Source organism: Tiliqua scincoides, chromosome 6 (genome assembly GCF_035046505.1).
Source record: "Tiliqua scincoides isolate rTilSci1 chromosome 6, rTilSci1.hap2, whole genome shotgun sequence".
NCBI lineage: Eukaryota > Metazoa > Chordata > Lepidosauria > Squamata > Scincidae > Tiliqua > Tiliqua scincoides.
In genome coordinates this window covers 63,196,107-63,209,677 of record NC_089826.1, presented here as the reverse complement: position 1 = coordinate 63,209,677, position 13,571 = coordinate 63,196,107, and the positions used below count along the sequence as shown (strand labels likewise).

The window sequence follows — 13,571 nt, the reverse complement described above, 5'->3', positions numbered from 1 at the left end:
GATGGCACACAGACTGTAAATAAATTACACAGGCCAACACACATTTTGCTTCCCTAAACACCAATTCCTGGGTATATTTGGAGTGCTGATTCCAAAAATGGCATGCGTTTCACCCTAACACGTCTAGTTTTGGAGACACGGCATAGCCTCATGAGGAAGCTGCTTGAACCATTCACTAAATAGGCTATGCCGTGTCTCCAAAACTAGACGTGAGGGCAAAATGGATGCCATTTTTGGAATCAGCACCCCAAATTCATATCAAACCACCATAAATTTTGGGAGAAACTTTTCTGACCCTCAATTTTGTAGGCCTGTGTTATTAGAAATATAATAGTGAACACAAAATAAAAATCACATTTTGAGGAAGAACATGAGTTAATATTAGGGTTACCAGATGTGGGACAGAGTGCCTATCCCTTCAACCACTGTATAGAATAGAGAATTTTGGCAGGTGCAGCTTCCATGTTGAACTGCACCTGCCAAAATTCCTTCTTCGCACGATGGTTAAGTGATAGGCCAAGGGTGTCAAAAATAAGACCCATGAGCCAAATGCGGCCCTTGGAAGCAATTTATCCAGCCCCCCCCCCCCCCGATTATAATTGGGCTCTCACAGCATGTTAATTGGGCTCCATTGTATTTTGGAAAGATGAACAAGATTTGCAGATTTTCTCTTTAGACATTTGGAGCTAGTAGTTTCTACACCAGAACAAAGTGCTCATTTCTGGCCATTGTCTCTTGAATGATGTCACATTCTGCTTGATGATGTCACTTCCTTCTTAATGATGCAGCATTCTGCTTGATGATGTCATATTCTGCTTGATGATGTCACCCGGCTCTGAGTCGGATGCTAACTTTGGCACTCTGTATGAAATGAGTTTGAAATCCCTCCTTTAACTTCATCCAAGGGAAAATGACAGCCCAATGCTATGCATGTTTACTCAGAAGTCAGTCCCATTTGAGTCAAGGGGCTTACTCCCAGGAAAGTGTGGATAGGATTAGGCTGTAAATCTCCCAGAATGCATCGTTGCTGTGAAGGGAAACACAGTCACACTACAAATCCCAGAACCCTCTCAGAGAAAAGCGTCGCTGTTTCGCAACACAACACGCGCGCTTTGCATTCTGGGAAATGTAGTTTTCCTTTCATATGCCAAGGGCGACCCCTCAGAAGCTTCCCGGGTGTCTCTCCGCCTGTAGAAAACAGAGTAGCGCGGGGAGGGGAGCGGGAAGCGAAGCCTAGCAGGTCACGTGACTAACGGGGGGAGCCGGAACGCTGGACGCGGAGGAGCACCGTCGTTGGACGAAGACGGTTCCTAGGCAACGGTGTGTATCCCTCCGCCTCCCCTTCCCCTTCTTTCCACAGAAAGAAGACCAAGATGGCGGTGGAAGCGGCCGTTGGAAGGGGTATGTGAGGGGACTCCATCAAGTGGCTCCCTCCCTCCCGGCGCGAGCCCGCGACGCTCAGGGAAACAGTTGAAGGACCGAGACTCCCTTCGCTCCGTGGCCGAAGGAGGGGCGGGACGGATTCCTGAGGGGGAGGCGGCGGGGGGCGAGCAGTGACCGGAGTGGGGGTGTTTGCGGCCCTGCCTCTATGAGGTAGCGCGCCCCTCCCTGCCTCCCTCCCTGAGGGAGCGTGGCCATTGGCCTCGCGACCTCTTCTGCCTCTCGCTCCGAGAAGCCCCTAGCGCGCGCGCGCGCGCCTTCCCTGAGGGGGCGTGGCCGTTGGCCGCCGCGCGACCTCTTGACAGAGTCCGCCCCTCCCCTTCCCTTGCAGGGTGACCGGAAGGAGGGCCAGTGATACCTTGTTGCTAGGGAGACTACGCGGTCTCTCCCCGCCCCCTCCTCGGCCTCGAGCCAGGCGGCCTCCTCCCCCAGGTCTGCCTTTTGGCGCCCATCAGGAGGAAGGCGCGGGCTCTTCACCTGCGACTCTAGCCGCTTACCTTCCCCCTCCCCGCAGAGGCAAGTGAGACGGCGGCGGCGGCGGCGGCTCGGGTGCTGCTGGAGAGCAGTTCCGCTGACCTCTGCTCTCCGGCCTGGGTGGCGATCGTCTCCCCGGTAGGGCTGCAGTGTTCTCCACACTTTCCTCAGAGTAAGCTCCGTTCATTATAATGGGGCTTACTTTTGAGTAGCCATGCATAGGATTAGCCTCTAGGTAAGTGCTTCTCAAACTGTGGGTCGTGAGCCAATTTCAGGTGGGTCCCTATTCATTTCAGTATTTTATTTTTAATGTATTAGACTTGATGCTGCCATGGTATGTTGACTGCATTAAGTGTTACAGACCTGTACTTTTAATAAGCAACTATGTATATTCTTTTAACAATGATACTAAATGGGACTTACTCCTGGGTAAGTGTGGGTAGGATTGCAGCCTAGGATTGTGAAAAATTTTCCTACTTGATGGTGTCACACTTCCGGTGGGTCCTGACAGATTCTCATTCTAAAAAGTGGGTCTGGGTGCTAAATGTGTGAGAACCAGTGCTCTAAGTCATTTGGTCTTAAGATGCTCCTTAAGAGGTTCTTTGTTTTTGCCTCAACAGAGTTAATGCCTCTGAAAAATTTTCTGCTCTTGGTAATTGGGGGTGGGGGTTAATCAGTGGTAGTCCTTGCAGAAATGGTTGTTTGTTTTCTGAGTGGGTTAACAGGGTGGCTGATGGTCTGATTAAGGCCACAATCCTATCCACACTTACTTGGGAGTAAGCCTTGTTGACTATAATGGGGCTTACTTCTGAGTAGACATGCATAGATTGGGCTCCAAGTCTATTTGCTCTTTGTAAATTCCTCAACCTGTGCTATGCTAATCCTGTATGGCAGTGGTTCCCAATCAGGGTGACCAGATGTCCTCTTCTTCCAGGATACATTCCCTTTAGCCTTGTGTCCTGGAAAATAACTTAAATGTCCTCCTTTTCCCTGTGAGCAGGCAGCACATATTATTTTTGTAATGAATAAATTATATGTAATGAATTATACGTAATATAGTTTTCAATTTAATAAGCAGTAATATAGTGTTTAAATTAACCACATGAAATCCATATAGGAGTGTTTCCAGCCTTTATTTTGCCATGTCCTACTTTTTTCTTGGATGTCCTACATTTTTGGGTGCTTTGTCCTCTTTTGCGATTATGACTTCTAGTCACCCGATGTTCCCAATGTTTTTTACTTGTGTAACAGTCCACTTCCATAAATTGTATCCCCAATATTAGCAAAATGTTTGTAATTACTATAGTTAATGGTGTTTCAAATTTATATGTTTTCAAGTACCAATCCATATCTGATAATCCATGAATTGATGACCAGAAACTTGCAGTTGGTAGGGCTTTCACAGCCAAGTAACTGCCTTCCTTCCTCCCTTGCCAGCCCCACAAGGCATTCTAATACAGACCTTCCTTTTCCTGCCATTATTCAGTTCTTTTTCAAGTACCCGTAAAGGTCCTGGCATGTTCCCCTGGGGATACACATACCCCAGGTTGGGAATCACTGCTGTATGGTCAGGAGTCAGCATGTGACAGGCCAAGGAAATCATAAAGTCAATGCAGGTATCCCACAACCCATAATGGAAGGCCTCTTCTTGGGTATTCACTCCTTCCCAAAAATAACAGTCCGTTCTGTTTTCTTCCATGTTTCCTTTTGTTAGAAGTATCAGATGTGGACCATAGGAAGCTTCCCACGCAATGTACCCTGATGTTAGATACAATTAAAAATCACACAAAGAGCTTTCTTTATATGAATATAGGAGCTGTCATGTAGGTACATCAGTTTGTTTCCCAGCAGCAGCATTATATTTCTAAGATCTAGTCCACAAGTTGTGGATATTTCTATATTTCTGAGATCTAGTCCACTAGTAAGCTGTTAGCTTTTGTCTGTTTTCAGTGAGAAATGTAAGGGGATGTCTTAAGACTGCATATCTTTTGTTATTTTCATTGCTCTTTCACAGAGGATAAGCTCACTGAAGAATTGGAGCTTAGTTGCAGACTTTTTGTTCTGAGGTGTTTACAGAATGCTTGGCAACTCTCTGTATATAACTAACCTCAATTGATCTTGTTGCTTGGATCTAAAGCGCCATTGCAGTACTAAACTGTAACAGTAAAAGTTGTAAAGATGGGCATTGAGTTCTGAATAAAACCAAGACTGGGCGACAGTGATAATCTTTGTACATACTTCCTGAAACATAAGCCCAGTTAATTGGGCTTCCTAGTAAATACACATAGAAACGCTACTAGTAGAAAAAAATAATTTTTCCTGCTAACATTGCTTTGTCTATTGGCATGCCAGTAATGTGCCAGGACTGGAATGGATAAAATAGTTCTTGACTTGACCTTAGTATTGCCAGCAGTCTGCTGAAATTTATTGCACAATTTGATTTCATTTCTGTGCATATTTGTTGGTGATACTAATTTGGGGTATTGAATTATGCTATATCTGTTTTATAACTTTCTATGTAAATCAGTGGAGTTTATAAGGACATGGTGACCCCCTTTTTTGGTACTTTCAAAACAAACACTTTCTAATGGAATAGCTTGCAGAACCTTTCTGGGTCTTGGCACTGAGAACAGTTATGTGCATGCATTTGATCCGCCAACATTAGGATCTAAAGTGTTTCAGGATCTGGACTCTGAGATGTTTGAACGAGCTTTCTTACAGCACTTCAATTCTGGGAACTTCAGGAAATAGGCTTTTTTATGGCTTTATGTACATTTCTATCTATATAGATTTTGTTTAAAACAGTGGTGAGGGGCAACACATTTGTGCATAGCCCTAGATGGCAATCTATGTTCATCTCTTAGATTCTTGGAAATTAAAAGAGCGTGGCAGGGCAGCAAAGCTTTTATAAGAGGATTCTTCTGGAAATAGCCACTAGGAAAATGAGAAAGAAAGGACTAGTTGCAAAATTAAACAGAAGACATATGTACACATGGATGTCTTGTTAATTCAAAGTATAGTCTATGCTAGTAATTTCAGTAGGGATTTAGATCTGTTAGACTTTTAAGGAAAGAAGTGAATGTATAGTAAAACCGTCGGTATCTGTGCTGCTCTTCAGTAAGGCAGTGTTGACAAGATTTTAGTATGTTTAGCCGTGGAGCAAAGCCATAAAACTCAAATATCACTTCAGTCCCAATCCTAGCTAACTTCCCAGTGCTCATGCAACTATACCAATGGGGAATGTGCTGCATCTTGCAGTGGAGGGTTTGTCACAGAGGCCTCCGCAAGGTAAGGAAATGTTTGTTCCTTTGCCTCTGGGCTGCATTGTGGCTGCATAGGCACTGGAAAGTTGGATAGGATTAGGCCCTTCCACTATACTGAGGCTGGAATTCTATACATATATAACAGGAGGAGCAGCCCAATCCTATCCTTCCTGGCGACCAGAGGAACAGTGGTGCCAAAATGGTGATAGCTGTATTCCATGGGTGCTGGAAGCTGTCAGAGATCTCCTCAGGAGAAGCGGACTTTTGTTCCCTTCCCCTGAGGAAAACCCCAGGCCCCGCTATTTTGTTGGTGCAGACTTGAGAACCTCTATGTTTGGCTTTTCAACCCAACACAGAGGATAGGATCTGGCAGAGAAGACCTCCAGTGGTACCACCTTCCTCCGGGTTGGTTACTCCCTCTGCCTCACAAGCCTGCACTGCCGCCCGGCACTCTTACCTTGCTCTGGTGGTCACACAGTCGCGTCCATCCAGCGCTGGGCCCAGTGCTGATGGGTGGTGGCCTAGCGCCAACACTCCTTTCTCCCAAGGTGTCATAAACTTGCTTTTTGGCATGTTTAAAATGCCTAGTGCTAGTGCTGAAGCTCAGCGCCAGTGCTAAGGGAGGATAGGATTTGGCCCTAAATCCCATTAAACTTGCTGGGACTTACTTCTGAGTAGTCATGCATAGCTTTGGTTTGACCTCTGAAAGACACTCAGGAGAGTTAAATATTACTAGAAAATATAGGAGTTTTAGGAGTATGATTAAAAAATAAGGAAAGCATACCATTCAAATTTTATCTGGTTCGCTATCTCACCCTATGCATTTTTATTCAGAAGTTAACTTCCCTGAATTCAGTGAGGCTCACTCACAATTAAGTGTGCTCTTGGCTTCAGTATTCATCTCATAAGTATTCATCCTCAGTGATATTACAAGCACATAATTTAAATCAGAGTCCATGTTAGCTTTTTTTGCTTTTGTTTTTGCTAAGGCAGCATTTCTGAATCTTTTTGAAAGTGTTTGAGTACTGTGTTTTCTTGATCTTCTCTTTAATATGTTAAGGGGATCAAAATTTGCATTGAAGTCTCTTCTCACTATAAGTACAAGTCAGAGGTGTTCTGTGCTAAAGTGTTCTGTGCTAAATGTTTTCTTGCAGGTGTTTCTTATAGTCGTTGATTAAATAACATGGCAGCAGGAGGCAGTCCTTTTGAAGAAGGAATGGATGATCATGACTTACCCAACTGGGGCAATGAGAGCCTTGATGATCGATTGAACAATACGGTACAGCCAGCATTTCTGATATTCATATTTTAGCATATGGTATTATATTAAAATGTTTTAGATGTCAATGAGAAATGGGTTGTATGTGAATTTGGATTAGTTATGAATTCTCTATAAAAATAAGGAATGCTTTAACCCATTTTTGCACCAAAGCAGATATAAAAACCAATATGCATTTTAAAGTACAACTATGAAATAAAATTAGATAGCATTCTTGCAAGTGGTAACAGAAACTTGTCACAATAATATCTTGAAGTATAATGTGCTTGTACTTGCCTTAAAGTAAAATTTAAATTGTTAATGTCAAAGTAATTTTAATTTCAGTATTTGCTTGCCTAGACGTTTTTATCTGAAGTCATCCCGTTTTTCAGTAATGATAATCTTTTGTTCCTGTTTTATTTGTGTTTCTAAAGGGCTGGGGTGGTCAGCCAAAGAGACCAAACAGATCTTCAGAGAAAAACAGGAAAAAAGGTGTTGGTGGAAGTGAAACAAGACTTACTAATGACATTTCTCCAGAATCCACACCAGGAATTGGACGACGGAAGTCAAAAACTCCACATAGCTTTCCTCATACAAGATACATGTCCCAGATGTCTGTCCCAGAGCAGGCAGAACTTGAAAAACTTAAGCAAAGAATAAATTTCAGTGACTTGGATCAGGTTTGTATTTACCAAACTGAGTGAAACAGGAATTTTTAAAACCCTTTTGGACAGGAGACAGATGTGGTGAATAAGGCAGCTCTGGAGTGCAGAATCAGGAACTTGGATAGTTGCTATTCTCCCAGCAATGGTGGCTGTATTGCCTGATTCTCCCCTTGCATTTAAGTTGAATATAAAGTACAGTTTCCCTGCCTTGGAACTATTTACCCACAAGTATGGAAAGAGTCAGGCAGAACCACCATTGAGAGGCTAGCAGTTGCTCAAGTACCTTGATGTGTGTGCATTCCATCTTTTCCCCTCTGCAGACAGGGAAAAGTGAGGTGCAGAGCTGAAGGTAAGGTGCTGAGGTCACTGTTACCCTGGGGAGGCCTGGCCTTTTGTAGGATTTTTAAGGCCTTTAAACATCACTTCCACTTTTCAGGAAAAACCAGATGTGACCTTCCAAGGCCTTCTGAAGGCCTCGGAACACCCTCCAGAGGTGACAGGATCACAGCTCTGGACACCTCTGGAGTGCAGTAAATATAGAATGCACAAGCGCTAGGTTTTGAATGCCTTGGCAAATGTGGCAATAGCAGAACACATTCTGCACCTGCGCAGCAAGAGCAAACTCTTGGCCTTGGTGATGACTCTGAACCCAGTGCTGTGAACAACAGAATCATATCTCAGGAATGTGTATTGTGGTCAAGCCAGAACTAGCTAGTAGGCAGCCAGTATAATCTTATTAACCTTTAATAACCCTTAATGTTGTAATAGTATTGTGTCATGTTTTTAAGATTCAATAAAGGCTGAGCGGGCTAGCCGGGAGGAGCGCATTCTCTCTCAATCTCCCAGCGTTCTGCTTCCAGCTCTTCTGCCACCATTATACCCTTTGAATCTATGACTGCCATCTCATCCTTGCTCTGATTCCTTGCTATTTCAGTTCCTACTAACCCTTCAGTGCATCTACTTTCTGTACTCCCAGCAAGCCACCAGGCCCTAGGCCTTGTGGGCTTCCCAAGCAGCATCCAAACTGCGACATCTTTCAGTGCTCTACACTCCCAACAAGCAACAAGGCCATAACAAGCCTTAGGTGCTTCCCAAAGCAGCATCTTGCGCTGCTACACTGGAGGGTTTGTGTGGGACCGACCCCATAGGTTTGGGAGCTGTATGTAGTGAAATTTGCCTGTCTCAAATTCGCAAATACAGTGGGCCCACTCTACTCATTTGCTTCTTCAAATTATTATCTAATAGTTCATGACAAAGTTGCTAAACAGTAAAACTAGAACAGTATTTGAAATGAGCGTGTTAGTAATTCTGTGGTATTTTGCTTTTTGTAGAGAAGTATTGGAAGTGATTCTCAAGGCAGAGCAACAGCTGCTAACAACAAACGCCAGCTTAATGAAAACAGAAAGCCATTCAATTTCCTGTCACTGCAGATTAATACTAACAAAGGCAAAGATGCTGCGGCAAGTTCTCAAGCACAAGATACTGGGGGAACATCACAATATAAAGACTTAGTTACAACTGCCTTGAGTAAAGATTTGTTGCAGAATTGTCCTGTTTCAATTGAAGAAGATGGAAGAGGTGAACCTGCAGTGGACAGTAGCCAGGTGCTGCTTGTGGTTAATTTTTAATCAGATTTAATTTGAAATAGATCTTAAATGTAGTACCTAATTGTTATGGTCCCCCCGCCCAACATTCATTTTATGAGCATAGAGCAACTATTATTGTGTTAGAAGTATTACAAGGGCTTTTTTAAAAACAGCTTTTTTTGACTGGATCATTTTTTTTTCCTGATGTCTTAGACATAGTCAGCTAAGCAAATCCTGGTAATAGAAATGTGAATTACAGCTGGACAAGCTGAATTTCTTCCTGTGACATGTTGGAGGTTTTTATAGCACAATCCTATGCATACCTGCTCAGAAGTTCCACTGTATTTAGTGGGCTTTATTCTGAGAAAAGTGTGTATAGGTTTACAGATTTACAACCCAATCCTATCTTTGTGGAATGCAGCCACAGCAGCCTCTCCCAGAAGGCCTCGCATAACCAGCAACACAGGGCAGGCTGGCCACCAATGCAGTTTTGCTGCTGGTGGGGGTAGATTGGGACGAGGGTGGATCTCAGCTGTACTGGTGGCTTTCAAATCATGTACCCCTGTCCCAGGCCTGACGTGTTTCCTGCGACATCTACACAAATCTACACAAGCAAAAGCGTTGGCATAGATATGAGGAATCCCATAGAGGACCAGGTAGCAGCTGGAGAGATAAGTAAAAATTTTCTTTACTTACCTTTCTCAACCAGCCTGGTCTGCCGGCGTGCAGGATGCAGTGGCTCCGTGCGTCAGTGGAAGATAGGATTGAGCCATTAGACTAGTTGTGCTAGTGCACCTTATTGGGATGAATATTTTATGTTTTTATTCGCGTATATGAACAGCTGTTGCTTTATATCTTGGGTTCTAAATTTGCAATGGTTTCCGTTTGGGTATACAAGTCATGGCTCATTATCCACTTATCTGATTCGCGACTGATACCGGAGTCCACCTTTAAATGTTGTGTAACAAGGAAAAAACGTGTCAAAATACCACTTCCTACCTTCGTACTGTTAAGCCACATTGGTTGCAAGCTTCTCAGGGTTAAAGATAGCTATAAAGACCTACTTCTGGGAATTTTGCTCCTTCATTGTCACCCCAGAATGCATTAGTATAAATGCTATCCTGTATTCAGCCATAATTTCATTCCATTAGATTCCATTATTCATCTAGTGGCTGAATGTGGAATAGTGTCTATACCAATGCATTCTGGAGCAACAGTGGAGGAGCAAAAAACCTGGAAGTGGGTCTTTAAAATTATTTTCCCATTGACTTAGTATCCACTGATTTTTGTATCCACTGACAGTTGCAGAACGGAACCTTAGTGGATAACTAGAAATGACCTGTATCTATTCTTATGATTGGTATAACTTTTTTTTTGCTATAGTCTGAAATCTTGCTATAGTCTGAATCTATAATCTGTAAATCTGAAATCACCTATTTTGTTTTATTAAAATCGTTTATATTCAGTGATAACTGGTATTTGTATATCAGATATAGTTGACTTATTATTGTTCTTTGTGACTTTTCAGATTGTGAGCAGATTAGTTCAAATTCGTGACTATATTGCAAAAGCTAGTTCCATGCGAGATGATCTTGTTGAGAAAAATGAGAGGTCTGCTAATGTTGAACGCTTATCACATCTCATAGATCACCTGAAAGAACAGGAGAAATCTTACCTGAAATTTTTGCAGAAGATGCTTGTAAGTTGGAGAGCATAAGCATGTTTTTCAAAAATTGTGAGAGTATCCTTGACTTTGGATGTTGCTATGGGGGATGAGTTTAAAGTGTAGCTCTTTCCCTTAAAGTTCCCCTTACTACTCCATTTATATAGTTTTTGTTTATGCTACTAAAATATTCCAGGCTAGAGAAAATGAGGAGGAGGAGGATGTTCGGACTATAGATTCAGCTGTGGGATCTGGTTCTGTAGCTGAGAGCACATCGCTAAACATAGATGTGCAGTCTGAAGTTTCAGATACAACGGTAAGCTGTTTTTTAGTAATTAAGGTGTTGGAGCTTATCTGTTTTCTCTGCAGCTGATTGATAATGTGAATCTGAATTTTGTTTCAACTGAACTGAACTACAAACTCCCAAAACACAATGTTTAAAAAGTAATAATTTTGAATTGCAATGGCTCAAATCCAAACTGCTGTGACCAGAGCTGCTCACAGAATATGACTCCTTCACTTCTCTAGTCATACTTCAGCATGAAGTGCTGCCTCTTCCCCCAAATATTTTGGTAACCTCTGCTTTGAACCCTAGGAGGTAATGGGTATGAGGGGTCAGAGACCAACAATTGTAGTTTGAAGAGTTATCTGTTAACATTTCTCTAAACCAGGTGGACAGAATTTAAGAACCAGATTGTAACTTTCCACTGTACAGTGATCAGATTTATTTAGGAGGAATAGGACAGGTAGTCATTCTTTATCTTTTTGTCCTCTTCTTTGTCCACTTTTCTTCTGCCTACTCTGTTTCATCTCTTAGTTATATAAGAATGGCCACTTCCTAGGTTTTAAGCATCCTTTCTCCCCACCCATACAAGATTTCTTCCCTTTTTTGGATGGATAAGGTGAGTAGTAGTCCATCCCTAACTTTTCCCTCCCTTTTCCCTAACTTTTCTCTTCTGCCGTTCTGGTTTTAACCTGCTCGTGTTTGTCCTGCTGTCACACAAACTTATTGTTCAGAGAGTGGCTTAGGGACAGGGGGCCATGAGGATGTGCTTGACAGTTGGTTGTGAAGAAGGGTAGGCAAAAGCAAGTCCTGGTACTGAAAGGTGTTCAGCTGAGCAGGAATGTATAAAATTTAACCTGAAACATTCAGTGGGAGTAGATTGGATGTGAGAGATTTGCCACCCATTCAGAAGAAATTGTTACTCGTAAGTGAAAGGTGAGTAGTAATTGAATGTGTGAGATTCAAACTGCTAAACTGCTTTTAGAATGTTAGATGTCGCTTCTGTTTGCTTTGATTTGTGAAGTGGCAGAATAATTAACTATTCAATGTTCTATAAAGGAATGTGAAAAAGTGACCATTACTGAGTTTTGACACAATTTGGTCACAGTACCAAGACCTTTGTGTACTATGGTGTCCCATTCTTGCCTATGAAGAGTGGTCCTGTACACACATGGAGATTCTCTTGCATGTGAAGCAGTCCTCTCCTCTTAATAAAATAGAACAGGCATGTTTCTGTGTATGAGGTCCATGTGGACTTCACAGTCTTCCTATGTGCACTGTGGATGCCAGATCATAGGTATTAATTGGAGGTAATCTTATTGCTGTCCCCTTGGTCTATTCCATTTCTATCAAAGGTTACAGGGAACAAAGAGGGGAGGGGGAGAGCCACATCACAGGCACTCTCATGCCACAGATGGTAATGTATGAACTAGACCTTCATGTATTCTGTTTTGGAAGAAATGGCCCCCTTTTTAGCAGTCTTTATTCCAAACCCACTTCCTTTCTAAGTTTCTGGGAGTTTAAAAGGCAACTACAAGTCTCGGTGGAAGGAGCCACCTACAGCAAGAATCTTGCATGTGCCTCTGGATCACAGGATTAATATTTTTTATTTCTGCCATAATTGAAATATATTGGATTGAGGATATAATTTAAAAAGAATATGTATTGACAAATCAGAGTAGGACAGTAGTTATATGAACTGAAAAATTATTTTAGTAGGAGTGTGTGTTCAGAGTCTAACTTATTGAACTATTTGATAAAGGAGGTATCTTTTAGTCTGAAAACTCGACCCCGCATTGAGGACAAACTAGGGAATTCAGCTTCTCAAGGACAGGTTTCAGACATGGCCGTTACAGCAAGTTCAAAAGTGAACAGTGACAGAACTGCTTTGAATGGCAGGGAAATCTGGCCTAATAGGATTAATAGCCAAGAACCTGGATTACTTTCAAAGGTATTTGAATACTTTGATAAATATTGCCTTGGAAATCTTACAATATAGTGCCTCAATATGCAGATTTCCTTTTTCTCTTCCATGAATGATCTTTACAGCAGTTTAAAGTGTTTCTTAATTGCATTTGTTCTTTCAAAGGCTTTATTTTCTTAATATTGGCAAAATTCCACTTAGCTCTACATTATTCCATGCAAAATTACATTTTTGAAAAATGCCTGCTTAGGTGGAGTCATTAAAAATGAATGCCTTACATGCTGTTTCTTAATTGATTCTTGGTCCTAGTCACAAATATCTTCCTGTGGGAGGCAGTGTCAGGTTGTTGATCTAGCTATATGATCCCAAACAACTGATCCCAAGTTGTTTTTTTAAAATATATTTAGAACATAAGAATAGCCCCACTGGATCAGGCCATAGGCCCATCTAGTCCAGCTTCCTGTATCTCACAGCGGCCCACCAAATGCCCCAGGGAGCACACCTGATAACAAGAGACCTGCATCCTGGTGCCCTCCCTTGCAGTGGCATTCTGACCTAGCCAATTTCTAAAATCAGGAGGTCGCACATACACATCATGGCTTGTAACCCATAATGGATTTTTCCTCCATTGGACAGAAACTTGTCCAATCCCCTTTTAAAGGCATCCAGGCCAGATGCGGTCACCACATCCTGTGGCAAGGAGTTCCACAGACCGACCACACACTGAGTAAAGAAATATTTTCTTTTGTCTGTCCTATCCCTCCCAACACTCAATTTTAGTGAATGTCCCCTGGTTCTGGTGTTATGTGAGACTGTAAAGAGCATCTCTCTATCCATTTTATCTTTCCCATGCATAATTTTGTATGTGTCAATCATGTCCCCCCCTCAGACGTTTCTTTTCTAGGCTGAAGAGGCCCAAATGCTGTAGCCTTTCCTCATAAGGAAGGTGCCCCAGCCCAGCAATCATCTTAGTTGCCCTCTTTTGCACCTTTTCCATTTCCACTATATCCTTCTT

At 42.4% G+C, this 13,571-nt stretch overlaps 1 protein-coding gene across 7 annotated transcripts in view; it reads left to right on the top strand.

The window, feature by feature from the left end:
• The first annotated feature begins 1,169 nt into the window (after positions 1-1,169).
• PCM1 (pericentriolar material 1) overlaps positions 1,170-13,571 on the top strand; it is a 62,779-nt gene continuing 50,377 nt past the window's right edge. For 3 of the 7 annotated variants that reach the window (XM_066632961.1, XM_066632957.1, XM_066632962.1), the window contains exons 1-6: positions 1,170-1,320; positions 6,332-6,456; positions 6,870-7,115; positions 8,432-8,704; positions 10,215-10,385; positions 10,546-10,665. In XM_066632961.1, the coding sequence (XP_066489058.1) occupies positions 6,361-6,456; positions 6,870-7,115; positions 8,432-8,704; positions 10,215-10,385; positions 10,546-10,665 (906 nt within the window). In that variant the 5' untranslated portion in view covers positions 1,170-1,320; positions 6,332-6,360. Of the gene's footprint in view, positions 1,321-1,367; positions 1,402-1,844; positions 2,150-6,331; positions 6,457-6,869; positions 7,116-8,431; positions 8,705-10,214; positions 10,386-10,545; positions 10,666-13,571 lie in introns of those variants that run through there. The other 4 variants (XM_066632964.1, XM_066632963.1, XM_066632958.1 and 1 more) reach the window with 3 other exon arrangements.